This window comes from Kogia breviceps, chromosome 15, assembly GCF_026419965.1.
Source record: "Kogia breviceps isolate mKogBre1 chromosome 15, mKogBre1 haplotype 1, whole genome shotgun sequence".
Taxonomy (NCBI): Eukaryota; Metazoa; Chordata; class Mammalia; order Artiodactyla; family Physeteridae; genus Kogia; species Kogia breviceps.
This window is the reverse complement of record NC_081324.1, coordinates 51064416-51079260: the sequence shown is the minus strand read 5'-3', so window position 1 is coordinate 51079260 and position 14845 is coordinate 51064416. Positions and strand designations below refer to the sequence as shown.

At 46.7% G+C, this 14845-nt stretch overlaps 1 protein-coding gene across 1 annotated transcript in view; it reads left to right on the top strand.

Annotated features, from left to right (window-relative positions):
• Positions 1-14845, top strand: part of CABLES1 (Cdk5 and Abl enzyme substrate 1) — a 108203-nt gene that overhangs the window by 42256 nt on the left and 51102 nt on the right. Inside the window, exon 3 of the mRNA XM_059040860.2 lies at positions 6308-6400. Within this exon, the coding sequence (XP_058896843.1) occupies positions 6308-6400 (93 nt within the window). The remainder of the gene's footprint in view (positions 1-6307; positions 6401-14845) is intronic.

The window sequence follows — 14845 nt, the reverse complement described above, 5'->3', positions numbered from 1 at the left end:
TCCAGAGCCAGGTGCTGGGAAACTCAGGTAGGTCAGCTGTGAGTGCTCCCTAGGGGCTGAAAGCATTCCATTTCTCCCTCCAGATTAGAAAAGGGCTTTCGAAGCATCTTTTTTTGGGTGACAGCAGTTGCTGAGCTTTGCCGGGCCTCTGACTGGCAGCTCTCCTTCCTCTAATCTGCGCCTCGGTCCACCTGGCCCTCCCGGAGTTCAGGAGACACACACTGCGTCCCCTGCAGTCCTCACCGCAGCCCCAGCTGAGCTGGCTGTGCAGGAGGAGCTGAGGCAAGACGGGACCTTGTGGGACGCTGTGGCTTTACAGGGGATGCGTGGCAGGCTGCAGATGGGGCAGAGCTGAGGGAGGGTGTGTGCTCTCGTGCCCTTGCGCCAGCTCCTACGGGAACCCACGTCTGCACCCTTCATGCATGCTTTGGCTGCTGGCCAGGAATTGGGAGTCCCAGCTCCTCCCTTTGAGCCTGGGAGGATGCTGAGGTGGAGGGAGGCGTCTCCCCCTGGAGCCGGCTCCTTCCCTGCCTGGAGTTTCCACGCCCCTCCCCCCGCCCCCGGGTCAAGGGTCTTGTCCACAGACCACCTGGATAAAGGGTGGAGCATAGACAGGCCAGGCCTGGGATCTGATTGGAAGCATCAGTAACTGTGAATCTCATCACCAACATCTTTCCAAAGAGAAAGTCAGGGCCAGACAGTCCGATTTCCACTTTTGAAGTATTTTTGAAAACACACACAGCCTCTGGGGCCATCTTAGGCTGATGGTGTGTGGCTGTGTGATCCACGTGGCCTGGGTACAAGTGTTCTTCTGTCAGTCTCTATCAAGTGGCCCAAAGTAATCAGCGAGCGTCAGGGAGAAACGTTCTCGGTGGCACCGAGTGGCTTTGGCATTTGAGTACAGTTGATGCCAATCAATGAACAGAACCGCAAAGGCCCTGGAGTTTGGAGAGGATGCAAGGAGCCGTGGTCGTTCGAGCAATGTGGTAGCTGTGACCAAGGAAACCAGGTTAAAAAAAAGTCACAGGCTCTAAAATGTCACCTCGGGGATTCCAGGTGGTAAAGGGGGGCCAGAGAAGGAGCTGGGCACTGTGTTCCTGGTCATGTGCCCCATCACCCCTGTACCCTCCTTTCAGAATCTGCCCAGGCTGGTCCTCTACCCCTCAGTCCTGTGATAGCACAAATGCGCAGAGTAAAAATGGCTTATCTGGGCTTCCCTGGTGGCGCAGTGGTTGAGAGTCCGCCTGCCGATGCAGGGGACGCGGGTTCGTGCCCCGGTCCGGGAGGATCCCACATGCCGCGGAGCGGCTGGGCCCGTGAGCCGTGGCCGCTGAGCCTGTGCATCCGGAGCCTGTGCTCCGCAACGGGAGAGGCCACAACAGTGAGAGGCCCGCGTACCACAAAAAAAAAAAAAAAAAAAAAAAAAAAAAATGGCTTATCTGCCTTAACTGTAACTTCATCCAACCCTTACTTACAGAATGCTATACTTCCTTTCCAACAAATCTTGTGTAAATATAAAGTTTAAAAAGTAAGTCTGAAACCAAGGGAGTTGGCAGTTTAAGAAGTCCTTAGTTTCCCTAATGGACTTTTTTTTAATTGAAAAATTTCTGATATTTACTGCAGAAGCAAACTCACAGACATACAAAACAAATTTACGGTTACCAAAGGGAAAGGGAGTGGGGGAAGGATAAATTAGGAGTTTGGGATTAGCAGATACAAACTGCTATTATAAAATAAACAACAAGGTCCTATTGTATAGCACAGGGAACTGTATTCAATATTCTGTAATAAACCATAATGGAAAAGGATATATATATATATAAAACTGAATCACTTTACTGTACACCAGAAATTAACACAAAGTTGTAAATCAACTATACTTAAATAAAAATTCTGATATTTACTTAGAAACTTACTTGTTCCTAAGAAATAAAAATAGCAGAAGGGGCATTAGTTTGGGAGTCAGGGGACTTGAATTCTTGGCCTGATTCTTCTACCAAATGGTTATGTGGCTTTGGAAATGCATTTACCTACTCTGGGGCCTCGGTTTTCCCACCTGTAAAATGGGAGGGGCAGATCAGCTGATCTCTGTCCTTTCCAGCTCCCTGATTCTGTGAAATGGATGTACCAATAATGATGCTGAAGTGTTTTGGGAACTGTGGGGGGAGGGGGGCAGAAGGCTATTAGCCCAACTTGCTTTTATTTTTATTTTATTTTTTTTTTTACCTGAATGTCATCAGCTATTTTATTTTATTTTTTATTTTTTTTTAACATCTTTATTGGAGTATAATTGTTTTACAATAGTGTGTAAGTTTTCCCTCTACAACAAACTAAATCAGTTATACATACACACATGCTCCCACATCTCCTCCCTCTTGCATCACCCTCTCTCCCACCCTCCCTATCCCACCCCCCCAGGCGGTCACAAAGCACAGAGGTGATCTCCCTGTGCTATGCAGCAGCTTCCCACCAGCTATCTAATTTACATTTGATAGTCCAACTTGCTTTTAAACTCAGCACTAGAACATGCGGCTCCAAGGCATCTATTAAAAACGTTTTGCATAATTAAGTTTATCCCGTAATCAGTGCTAACAAGAAAGAGCTAATCTTTCATTAAATTAGTTTTCAGTTTAATTCTATCTTAATTTAATTTTGCATCATTTAAAATGTATGGTTTTAAATGGGTATTTTTACACGTCAATGCAGGTGGCTTTGAAATTAATTCCTTCTTCGCTTAACCTGCCATAACCTGAGTGCTTAGTCGTCCAGTTTCCTTGGCAATTGTTGTTAATGCCACAGTTCTCTTAAAGCGTTTCTTAGGTGGGGGGTGGTGAAGGCTGAATGCTTAAAAAAACACAAGACAACAAACAACTTGCTGATCGAAGGGCTATATCAGTAGCATATGCAGTTAGAATTGGATGCTGGTATGAAAGAAAGCACCTCTGTTATCTTTTTTAAAGTCTTGCTTTTCTCTTACACATCACAGGTTAGTTTCCTGTATCTACCTTGAACTCCAAGGACTGAGCATTTGCAATGAGAGGCTTTAGACTGGGGTTTTCCACTTTGCCTGGTGGTTACCTGGTATCCCAGAAATAAGGACCTAGGATGTCTCTGTTAGGTGTCCAGAAAAACCTCAGTTCAGCTGCAGCAAATGCGGCAGCCGTCACCACCTGCCCCAGTTGCCAGCCTGTCTCAGTTGATGTGTGCAGGCTGCTGTGCCATTAAGTAATTATTGGTGCCGAAAGCCACCTGTGCCCCTTTTGCCAACTTCCGGTTTCAGCAGAAGGCTGGGAGATTTTGTCCCCAAACCTGAGGGTAACAGCAGATCTTTCTGCAGGTGTGGAGGCAGGGGGCAGCTTGGGGTCTTAGGAAGGTACCCTCACAGTCTAGCTCTTAGCCCACTGCCCTCAGACTGGGGGGCCCAGGAAGCTCTGCATTTTGGGGGGAAGCTGGGTAAGGATGTGAGGATGCTCCTGAACAACGGTCCAGCAGCCAATGATAGCACACATTTATGCCTTCAAGGATTCTCCTCTCTCCAGTGACTACATAGTTCTAGAACCTTCTGCTGTGTGTGAGAGAGACAGTTGGGGACCCTGGGTGGCCTGCAGACTCTAACAGTCATTCCAGAGGTAGAATAGAGGCAGTTTGAGGTGCTGGGTCTGCTTCCAGAGAGCTGCCCCAGGAAGGCTGAGTGAGGCTGAATCTTCTTGCACCCCAAGAAGGCTGAATCTGGGTTCGGAGGTTTGGAGTAGGGAGGGGGATTAGTGGGTGCTTTTCCCTATTCAAACCCTTCCTGAGGTCCACAGGAAGCATCTACAAAATGCCCTCAGGCAGGGTTCGGCACGTTGTTTTTTTAAAAAAATAAATTTATTTTTTTATTTATACTATTTATTTTTGGCTGTGTTGGGTCTTCGTTGCTGAGCACGGGCTTTCTCTAACTGCGGCGAGCAGGGGCTACTCTTCGTGGCAGTGCGCGGGCCTCTCATTGCGGTGGCTTCTCTTGTTGCGGAGCACGGGCCCTAGACGCATGGGCTTCAGTAGTTGTGGCACACGGGCTTAGTTGCTCCACGGCATGTGGGGTCTTCCCGGACCAGAGCTTGAACCCATGTCCCCTGCGTTGGCAGGCAGATTCTTAACTGCTGCGCCACCAGGGAAGTCCCTCTGCACGTCTTTAAAAGAATCTATTTAAAACCAAGAATTCAGGACCCTTAGTAAGGGCTGTGGTTTTCAGAATACAGGAGGCAAACAGTAACAAAATATGGACCCTTTGTAGTTAAAGGTCTTAATAATAATCCCACACTTGAAATGTGTATATGAATGTGTGTACATATGTATGAATGTGAATATTTGTATATGAATGTATCACTTGACACTGTATGAAGCTCTTGTAGAAATCATCACGTTTAATCCTCACCACATCTCCAGGGAGAGGTCTGAAATGTTACTAGTGATAGGTCACTAGGGTTGGTAGTGAGTTTGTGGTGGATGCTGGGAGGGCCACTCCGGCTGTGGCCGTGTGCTGTGAACCGTGCTCCGGTGGAATGGACATGACTGGCAGGGGGCCTTCCTTCCTCTAGATCCAAGGCCCAGGGAACCCCGTTTCCCTGATGAAAGCCACCAGATACCTGCTACCATGTCTTTGCTTTGACCTGCACTCATTCACTTTACTATATATTTTTTTCAAGTTAAATTACATTTTAAGGTGCTGTTTCTTAAGGAAAAAAAATAATTTTCAGCACTCTCTGGGAAAGGGCTTGTTGGAAGACTGGCCCTTACTTGAGGGCAGGTAAGGGGGGGTGGGAGCTGTACACCTAGCCTAGCCCAGGGCTATCCCCCAATTTCCCTTGAGGGGAGCCCTTGGAGGAGAGTAAAGATTCAAGCTGCCAGGCAGGTCTGTGATGCTTCCCATTCCGTAATCCTTTGCCACCAATGGGCCCCCACACCCCACCTGCCCTCAACTGTACCTCCTCATTGGGTCATCTTGTTATTCTCTTACCTGAAGCCTCAAAGTTCAGAAGTGACTGAACTCAGGTGATGGCCTGGACCTTAGTGTGGTTTTGGGAAGCCGGGCACTGGTTCTCTGGAACTCGCTCTCTGAAGCATAAGGTCTCAGGCACCCATGTCTGATGCCAGGAGCCAGCCCTCGGGGTTCATGGTCAGAAAGGTAAACAAAAATATTTGGTAGCAAAAACCCAACCAGAAAAGTCATTGCTCCCTTTCACAATACAACACCAAACTTCAGATTCTCAGTTGCTGGCATTTTTTGCTTTTTTCCTAGTTGTTATTGCAGTTGTATATCTTAGAATTTGCCAGGTACCTTTGAAAAAATATACACAAACAAGATCTTTTCAGCCTGTGGTCTGTTCTGTCATTCCTGTAGTGCAAACACATGTTGTATATTCTAGGAAAAATTAATTGGAATCCAAGTCAATTTGTTCAACAAATATTTATTTAAAATTTATCTTTAAAAAAAAAAAAAAAACCAGCCACTAGCTGGGTCTCAGTCTCTGATTCTCATTCAAAGTAAAGCTGCGACTTCCAGGCAGAGCCAAGTTGAATGTTGAGGCAATAGTCCAGGTAATTCAGGCCAGAGTCCTGCTACAGAAGAAAAATGATTCAGGGTTGTTTTTAAACTGAATTTTCCAGTGTTTTTCCCCCCCTCTGGATTCTTTAAATTTACAGTTTTCTGTTCCCGTTACCTGTGTTGATACAGGAGGATTCTTTTTAAGATGACAGGAACAAATAATGTCTTTGGAGTTCGTGTAGGTTGTTATTGTAACTGAGGACAATAGTTTTCATTAGCTGGCTCTTCAGAGACCCATATAAATTATTATCAGTATTATCCAGGAAGTTGTCTGTCGTTTGGGTTTTTTTTATTCTAACAACTTTATTACAGTATAATTGCCTTACAATGGTGTGTTAGTTTCTGCTTTACAACAAAGTGAATCAGCTATACATATGTACATATGTCCCCATATCCCCTCCCTCTTGCGTCTCCCTCCCTCCCACCCTCCCTATCCCACCCCTCTAGGTGGTCACACAGCACCGAGCTGATCTCCCTGTGCTATGCAGCTGCTTCCCACTAGCTATCCACCCGATGTTTGGTAGTGTATATATGTCCATGCCACTCTCTCGCTTCGTCGGGTTTTTTTTTTTAAAGCTTCCTTGCTTCCAGCCATATAGTCCTCATTATCCTTGCGGTGACCCAAACCATTTGAGTCTGGTCTTTCCTTCCTGTCTTTGCGTGGAGATGTCTCAGCTGTCCACAGGCAACTGACTGTGTTTTCGAAATGGCTTTATTTTTCAGATGTCGTACTCTCTCAGGTTCGCCCAGACCAAAGAACTTTAAGAAGATTCATTTTATCAAGAATATGCGGCAACACGATACCAGGAATGGCAGGTATCATACTAACAAAAGCTGCCCCCATCCTCCCTGCTGTAGGAGGGGGTGGGTCCAGTGGGGAAGGGAAGAGGGGACCCTTTGAATCGCCAGACCTCACAGAGTGAAGCCTGCTGTTAAGATGAACAGGATCTCATGTAACCTTCCCTAACAGACTACTATTTCCACCTCACTCCTGCCAGAATCATCCAAAGAAGTTCATAGAAAATACTGCTCTCTAATGGCAATCAAAGGCTTAGTTTTTTAGACTAACTAAAACTGAATTTTTAATAGTACTGAAATATATTTTTATTAGGAAATTTTGAACAGAAAAACAGTTGAGTTTTTTGGGTGTTTTGTTGTTGTTGTTGTTTCTTTTTCTGCTTTTTGGGGTTTTGTTTTCTTTTTTCACCAGGGCTCTGTGCCCTGGTCAGTCAATATCCTGCCAGATCTGCACCAGAAGTCGGGTTTGGCTCTCTCTCTGATGATTTTCATTAAGAGGGGAGAATCACGACTTTGCCAGCAGATTCTCCCTGGGTGCCAATTCAGATTCCTAGGCCTGCTGAAGTACGTCTGGAGCATGTGTTTCTCCAGCAAAGAGTTGCTCTTTTGGAAAGGGCTGTTAAATGAAAATTATGGTTAAATGTATATGACCTTGGTATTAAAACCTTCCCGGTGACAAGTGGATGTGAATCCTTGTTGCCGGCATTGCTTATAATTGAATGGCGAAGCCCATTCATGGCAGCCTCACAGCAACGCTGGGAACAGGGCTCCAAGACCTCTTGGGGTCCCCTGATGCTCTGTGCTCCTGGGGGTGGCTCTTCTCCACCAACCTGTGACCTGGATCATAGTTGGAGACGCATCCCAGAGCAGAGTTCCTGCCCCAAGACCATTTTGTTTGATCTCCTCCTGATTTACGGAAGCTCATATGGGCCCCACTAATACTCTCTAATCTATACCAAATGCAAATTGCTAAAAAGTTAGACTCATGGCATGATTAAGGCCCAGCATTACTAAATTTGGTGTAAAATACACTGTACAACCTGAATAACTAACAATTACAGTATTTAAAGACTTGTTTTCTTCAAGTTTTTAAACCTCACTTGAATAGAGAACATAATTTTATAGCTATTCAACGATTTTAGAACGGCCAAATTGAACTCTCCCATCAAATAATTTTTACGTACTCAGTATGTATTCCTATTTTAAGTACAGAGCTTTTAGTTAAAATGAACCCAACTGTCATCTGTGAAATAGAATACCCTGAGTTTCTTTCTCTCACCCTGACTCTCACTGTCACAATTATTGTGTCTTATTCATTTAACCACCATGTTTTTCTTTTCTTTTGTGGCTCTTACTGAATCTGAACCTTACTTATGCCATTTTTAGTATAATTACTCAACATTTATGTATGTTGGTGTTTTTGTCCATAATCTCTTGAGCCATAAAATAAATATAGAAAGCCTCAACTTCCTAAATAAAGTCAATGACAAAACCAAAAAGTGGGCCAAATTAATGGTATTCCCCACTTCTCAATGCTGTTGAGGACACAAAGTCAGATAATCAATCACCTGGCATGGTTTGTAGTGAGAGGATGCAGTTAATAAAAGATCTGGACCAATGGGATCACAGTGTATAGTATATTCCGAAGCCGCCTTCCCCGGCACACCCCTGACCCTGGAACAACATCAACAGTCCAGAAAGCACGCAGTTGCTGGCAGTTTTGCTGGGGAATTTTCAGAGGGAACCAGGAGGGACTGTTAGCTTATCTGGAGATCTAAGAAATGGGCTCTAGGGCAGGAAAGCAAGCTCTCAGCACAGGCTATATATAATATAGGCAGTGGTGACAGCCGGTTATACCTGCCTAGGTGAGAACTGCTTTTTCAGTGCCAGAGAAGATGAAAGGCCTAGAGATGCTCTCCTTCCTCCCTCTGGTTGATTTATTAGCAGGGATGGACTGTTCTCAGACAGATGAAAGAAAAACTCAGGAGGGCACCAGGAAGAAACTATGATTTCTGAGGTGACAGAAGGAAATTGTGGTCAGGAGCTGATGAACGGGAGGAGGGGACCCACCGCAGCCGGGCAGCAGGTGTGAGGTCATCCTGCTGGAGGTGGCCAGGGACAGGGCTGAGCTCAGAGCTGCGGTGGTGGGTAGGAGGGGGCCTGGACATGCTCTTGGGAGGGAGGGACTGGGGCGACGCCTGGGGGTCTCTGATGCTCCCACCTCGGGCGTGCAGGGTACACACACAACACCACGCCAAAGGGGGCCTTCCTGCAGCCCACATGGGAGCCACTTGACTCAGGTTTGCCTGCCGTGTTGAGAGGAAAGAGGCTTTACTGAGAAGCCTGGAGATGTTCACTAAAGCACTTCAAAGGTCTGGACTGAGAACAGAGGGGCCTGAGTACTGGTGTGTCTGCCTCTTCCTGTGCTGGGGAAGACAGACTGAAAGGGGGCCTGCTGAGCCCCCCAGGCCCGTGGGAGGCATCCTCCCAGCTGGGCAGGCTTGTCCCTACTCCAACCCCGACTTCTGCCCACTCACAGCTCTGCCCAGCTCCAGAGTCTCCTTGTGACCTCCGGGCAGCACAGACCAGCCTCCTGGACAGCAGGCCAAACCCAGGGCCTGCTCACTGTTCTGGACCCGAAGACCTTGGTGTTGAGGTTCCCCCGCCTCCAAGCCTACTGACCATGAGGCAGAGACACTGGAGTCAAGGGGGACTTGGGCTCCGGTCTCAGCAAGGACTAGAGCGCAGCATGGGAAATGAGTAGAGTGTCTGTTATAAGGTTCTAGCCTGACCTGACTGAGAGTTTTAAGCAGAATTTTGAGATAGAAAGGAAAAAAACATTAAAACTGGGAACCGAATACAATAAAAGACAATACTTGTGTCACTGAAAAAACAAAAAGTCCAAGTTAACCTCATGATCCGTAATATCAAGGTAGCTACGTAGAAGTAAACCTCAGGACCCCAGCCGGTCCATGCTCACCCACTTCATTCTGTGACATTAGACCAAGTCCAAAGGCACGAGAGGCAGAGGTGAGCCTCTGCCATAGAAGGTGTGGCTCCAATGGAGGATGGAGCCCGCTTTAAGTGAGAGCCGTCTTCCTCTGTCTGGAATCCGTGCATTCTATGAGGCTGGCGCTGGGGACCTGCCAGAAGGCTTTGTGTCGGATCAAGAGCAGAGAACCATGCTGAGAGTGTGTGAGACTCGAGCTGCAGGCCCTCGGGCAAGAGGAGCGAAGAAGGACAGAGCCTGGACACAGACTACAGATTCCGTGGTGGGAGCTTCAGCTCTGCTATTAGAACCAGATGGCGTGATGGGTTCCTCCCTGGCTGGCGGGTGTTTCATCTCCCAGCAGATGGAGCAGGTGGTGAGGGAGCTGTCACCCTCTAGGTCTACTTCTGCCTTAACACAAAGACAGGCTGGTGATGGGGAGGCCATGTTGGACTTGATAGTTACGGAAAGAAAGCAATGCTTGTCTGGGTTTTAGGAAGACGGATCTCAGAAGGTTCAGACGGAGAAGTAGATTATTGTGGCTGCATCCATATTGCCAAAAGGGATTATAAAATTAAGAGTAACATAAAGTGATGATGGATAACATTTATTGAGTGCTTCCTGGGTACCAGGCTCTAAGTACTTCATAAGCTTTGTTTCATTAACTCATCTCAATGGGTATTTGTTGAGTAAATTAAGGCAGAGACCTTCTATTTTATGTTTCTTCCAGTTTTATTGAGCTATAGTTGACTTACAGCACTGTATAAGTTTTCAAGTGTACAACATAATCATGTGACTTACACACATCATGAAATGGTTACCCCAATAAGTTTAGGAGACATCCGTCATCTCATATAGATTGAAAGTAAAAGAAAAAGAAAAAACGTGGTTTTTTTTCTTGTGATGAGACCTCCCAGGATCCACTCTTAACAACTTTCGTACATAACACACATCAGTGTTAATTATATTTATCATGTTGTACATTTCATCCCTAGTATTTATCTCATAACTGCAAGTGTGTACCTTTTGACTGCCTTCATCCAACTCCCCCCCTCTCCACCCCCTGGAGAGACCTTTAAAATGAGTTCAGTCTTCAGGACTATAGTTCGAGGGATGGAGAGACTTTAGAAATACAAATAATCCTTGAAACAACCTCATGAGGAAGGTATTGCTACTGTGGTTTTGGGCAGAATAATGTCCCCCAAAGATGTCACTGTCCTATTCTCAGGACCTGTGGCTATGTCGGGTACATGGCAAGGGGGACTTCAAGTTGCAGATGGAGTTGAGATTGCTGATCAGTTGCCCTTAAAATAGGAGCAGGATTATCTTGGATTGTCTGGGTGGGCCCAGTGTAATCACAAGGGTCCTTAAAAGCAGGAGAGGGAGGCAGGAGAGTCAGTGTTGGAGTGATGTGATGTGAGAAGGACTCAACTGCCCATTGCTGGCTTTGAAGGTTGAGGAAGGGGCCATGAGCCAAGGGCTGCAGCATCCCCAAAGCTGGAAAAGGCGAGAAAACAGATTCTCCTTTCAAACCTCCAGTGGGAAGCAGCTCCAAACACCTTGATTTTAGCCCCATGAGACCCACTTCAGAGTCCTGACGTCCAGAATTGTAAGATAATTTTGTGTTGATTTAAGACCCTAACTTTGTCGCAATTTATCACTGCAGCCATAGGAAACTAAAACACTCACCATTTCAGTTTACAAAGGAGGAAACTAGAGCACCTGGCTAGAAAGTAGGGGGTGGAGTCCAGATTCAGACCTCAGATTCCGAGTTGGAACCCTCGTATGTTGCTGGGGGGAATGTAAAATGGTCCAGCCACTATGGAAAACAATTTGGCAGTTCCTCCAAAAGTTAAACATAAAACTACCATATGACCCAGCAATTCCGCTGGCAGATGTACCTAAAAAAATTGAAAAGAGGAATTCAAACAGGTACTTTCACATCAATGTTCATGGTATTATCATTCACAATAGCCAAAAGGTGGAAACAACCCAAGTGTCCATCAACACTTGGATAAACTGTGGATAAACAAAAGTGGTATATACATACAGAGGAATATTATTCAGCCATAAAAAAGAATGAACTACTGATAACCTGCTACAGTGTGTATGAATCCTGAGAAACATTATGCTGTTTGAAATAAGCCAGACCCACTTCCTTGGTGGTGCAGTGGTTAAGAATCCACCTGCCAATGTAGGGGACACAGGTTCAAGCCCTGGTCTGGGAAGATCCCACATGCTGTGGAGGAACTAAGCCCGTGTGCCATAACTACTGAGCCTGCAAGCCACAACTACTGAGCCTGAGTACCACAACTACGGAGCCCACACGCCTAGAGCTGGTGCTCCACAACAAGAGAAGCCACCGCAATGAGAAGCCTGCACATCACAACGAAGAGTAACTCCCGCTCGCCACAACTAGAGAAAGCCCGCACACAGCAGTGAACCCAACGCAGCCAAAAATAAATAAATAAATTTATTTTTTTAAAAAAAAAAAAAGGAAATAAGCCAGACCCAAAGGGCCAAACACAATATATGATTCCATTTATACAAAATATCCAGAATAGGTAAATCCATAGAGGCAGAAAGTAGACTAGAGGTTACCAGGGCCTGGGGGAAGGGGGACAGAGTTTCTGTTTGGGGCAGTGGAAAAGTTTTGGAAACAGATAGTGATGATGACTGCACAGCATTGTGCATGTACTTGATGATACAAAATCGTACACTTATAAGTGGTTAAATGACATATTTTATATTACATATATTTTGCCATAATAAAATAAAATAAAACACTAGTGATAACCATGGGGCTTTTTGTTGTTGTTTTGTTTGTTCTGCGGGCCTCTCACTGTTGTGGCCTCTCCCGTTGCGGAGCACAGGCTCCAGATGCGCAAGCCCAGCGGCCGTGGCTCACAGGCCCAGCCACTCTGCGGCATGTGGGATCCTCTCGGACTGGGGCATGAACCCATGTCCCCTCCATCGGCAGGCGGACTCCCAACCACTGCGCCACCAGGGAAGCCCCTAGCCATGGGGCTTTTAAAACCATATTCAGAAGAGGGAGGAAAGGGATGGTAAGCTTCTTAGGGTTGATGGTACAAGGACAGAGCAGATCTCAGCTGCTGGGCTAGCATTAGTATCTTTAACAAGTAGAACTGTGAAGAAATGTAGACTGACAAAGCAAGGTGCTGGGCACACAGGAGGTCTCAGCAAGTGTTTGTGGAATAAATGAATGGAGAGGCCCTCCATTTTGAATGTTTCAGTCTTCAGGACTAGATCAGGGAATGGAAAGAATTTAGAAATACAAATGATCTTTAAAGTGCCGGAGAGAATAAAAGAAGTTCTGAGTTGAATGCCAGGCACACGTTGCCGTCAAAAAGTGAAAAAGAGGGACTTCCCTGGTGGCACGGTGGTTAAGAATCTGCCTGCTGATACAGGGAACACGGATTCCATCCCTGGTCCAGGAAGATCCCACATGCCATGGAGCAACTAAGCCCGTGTGCCACAATTAATGAGCCTGTGCTCTAGAGCCTGTGAGCCACAACTACTGAGCCCACGTGCCACAACTACTGAAGCCCGTGTGCCTAGAGCCCATGCTCCGCAACAGGAGAAGCCACCGCAGTGAGAAGCCCGCACACCACAATGAAGAGTAGCCCCCGCTCGCCACAACAATAGGTAGCCCACGTGCAGCAATGAAGAGCCAACACAGCCAAAAAAAAAAAAAAAAAAGTCAAAAAGAGACTGAGGTGGTAGCAGAGGATAAGTTCTAATAATCATAAACCAGCAAGCCTAGAGCTGATTGCTGGCAGAGTTCTGGAATGGATTGTTAAACAGATGGTTTGTGTGCTTTTAGAAAGGAATGGAGGTGGCCACAGCCAACATGGCTTCACTGAGAAAGTCATGTTAACTTCATCTCCTTATTGATGGAATAACTAGGCTAGTAACTTAGAGGACCTCCACATTGACATGTCTTGATTTCAGCAGAACATTAGACTGTTCCATATTATGGCATCTCCCAGGGATGCTGGGTGAGTGTGCAGCTGGAGAACCTGCTGGCAGCTGAAGGGTGTTAGCCAAGCTTCGTCAGCCTGAAGGGAGCTTGGGAGGAGGAGCACGTGGTATGCCCTTGAGCATCAGCTCCTCTGCAGCATGAAGGCCGGTCAGCCTCGTGGTGGGCCCCGTGGAAGACCGATAGCAGGAGGAGCAGGAGACTGTGTTATAGCGGAGAACCAAGGCTCGGTTCCTTCAACAGCTCCCCGAGGTTAAACTTAGCAGGGATAAATGTAACAGAGGCAGATGATCAATTACAGTGCAGGGTACAGACTTTTCAGAAGTTCATGTGAAAAATATCTTGGAATTTAGGTTTTAAACAATGTGCTCCATAGAGGCTAACGATGTGAGGTCACTACAGAGTGAGCTAATGTTGGTCGTCCTGATAGGAGCTAGCATCCCAGAAATGTATCACTTTTGCACCCAGCCAGGGTCAGTCGCATCTGTCGAGCTTCAATCTGCACGAATGTCACGTTTTAGGACACCGGATTTGTATTAGGATGGCCCCATTGTTGGACTAGGATTTTCCAAGCCCCCCTCCCCATGGAGGGTGGGAGGCATGGCACATAGCAAATGGGAATAGCCATTCCGCCTCATTTCATTGAACCGCCTATGTGTAAATAGCCATTTTTCTGGAAGGAGACAAGTGCATCTGGATAGGCGGCGCCTAATAAAGCAGTTCCTTAACTTTGAAGAATGCAGTGATAACCTGTGTTCAGTCTCTCCAGCACCTAGGTGCTGACCTCTGCTCTGCACTGGGACTATTTTAAGTGATGAGGTGTATCTGTACATAAAGCCTTGATCCTGTCTCATGGAGTTACAGGCTATTCGGGGAGGCAGATGATAGACAAGTGAGTGTGTCCTATCAGAGATGGGATAGATGTGCTCTGGTGGAAAACTGAAGCCGCTGGGGCGGGGGCAGGGCATGTGCTGGGGCAAGACTCCACTGATGGAGAGACCTTTGAGCAGACCTGGGAAGGAGGTGAGGGAGCCAGCCCCGTGTGGTCCCAACGGGGAAGAGCGTTCAAGGTGGATGGAACAGCAGTTGCAGAGGTGCTGAGGCCAGGACGCAAGGGCTGTGCCTGGGGAACCATAGGAAAGCCGTATGGGTGGAAGAGAGGGAGAGAGGAAGGAGAGATGCACCCTGAGGAGTCCTGGGAGGGTGAATCGTGAAGATGTCCACTTTCACTGTGAGTGAGACGGGAGCTATGGAGGGTGCTAGGCAGACAACTGATGTGCTCTGGCTTGGCTTTGATCAAGAGCACTCTGGCCAACCAAAAATCAAGTGCAAGCATCACAGGTCTTCTTCTTCTTTTTTTTTTTTTTTTTTAAGTCTTTATTGAATTTGTTACGATACTGCCTCTGTTCTATGCCTTGGGTTTTTGGCCCCGAGGCATGTGGGATCTCAGCTCCCCGACCAGGGATTGAACCCG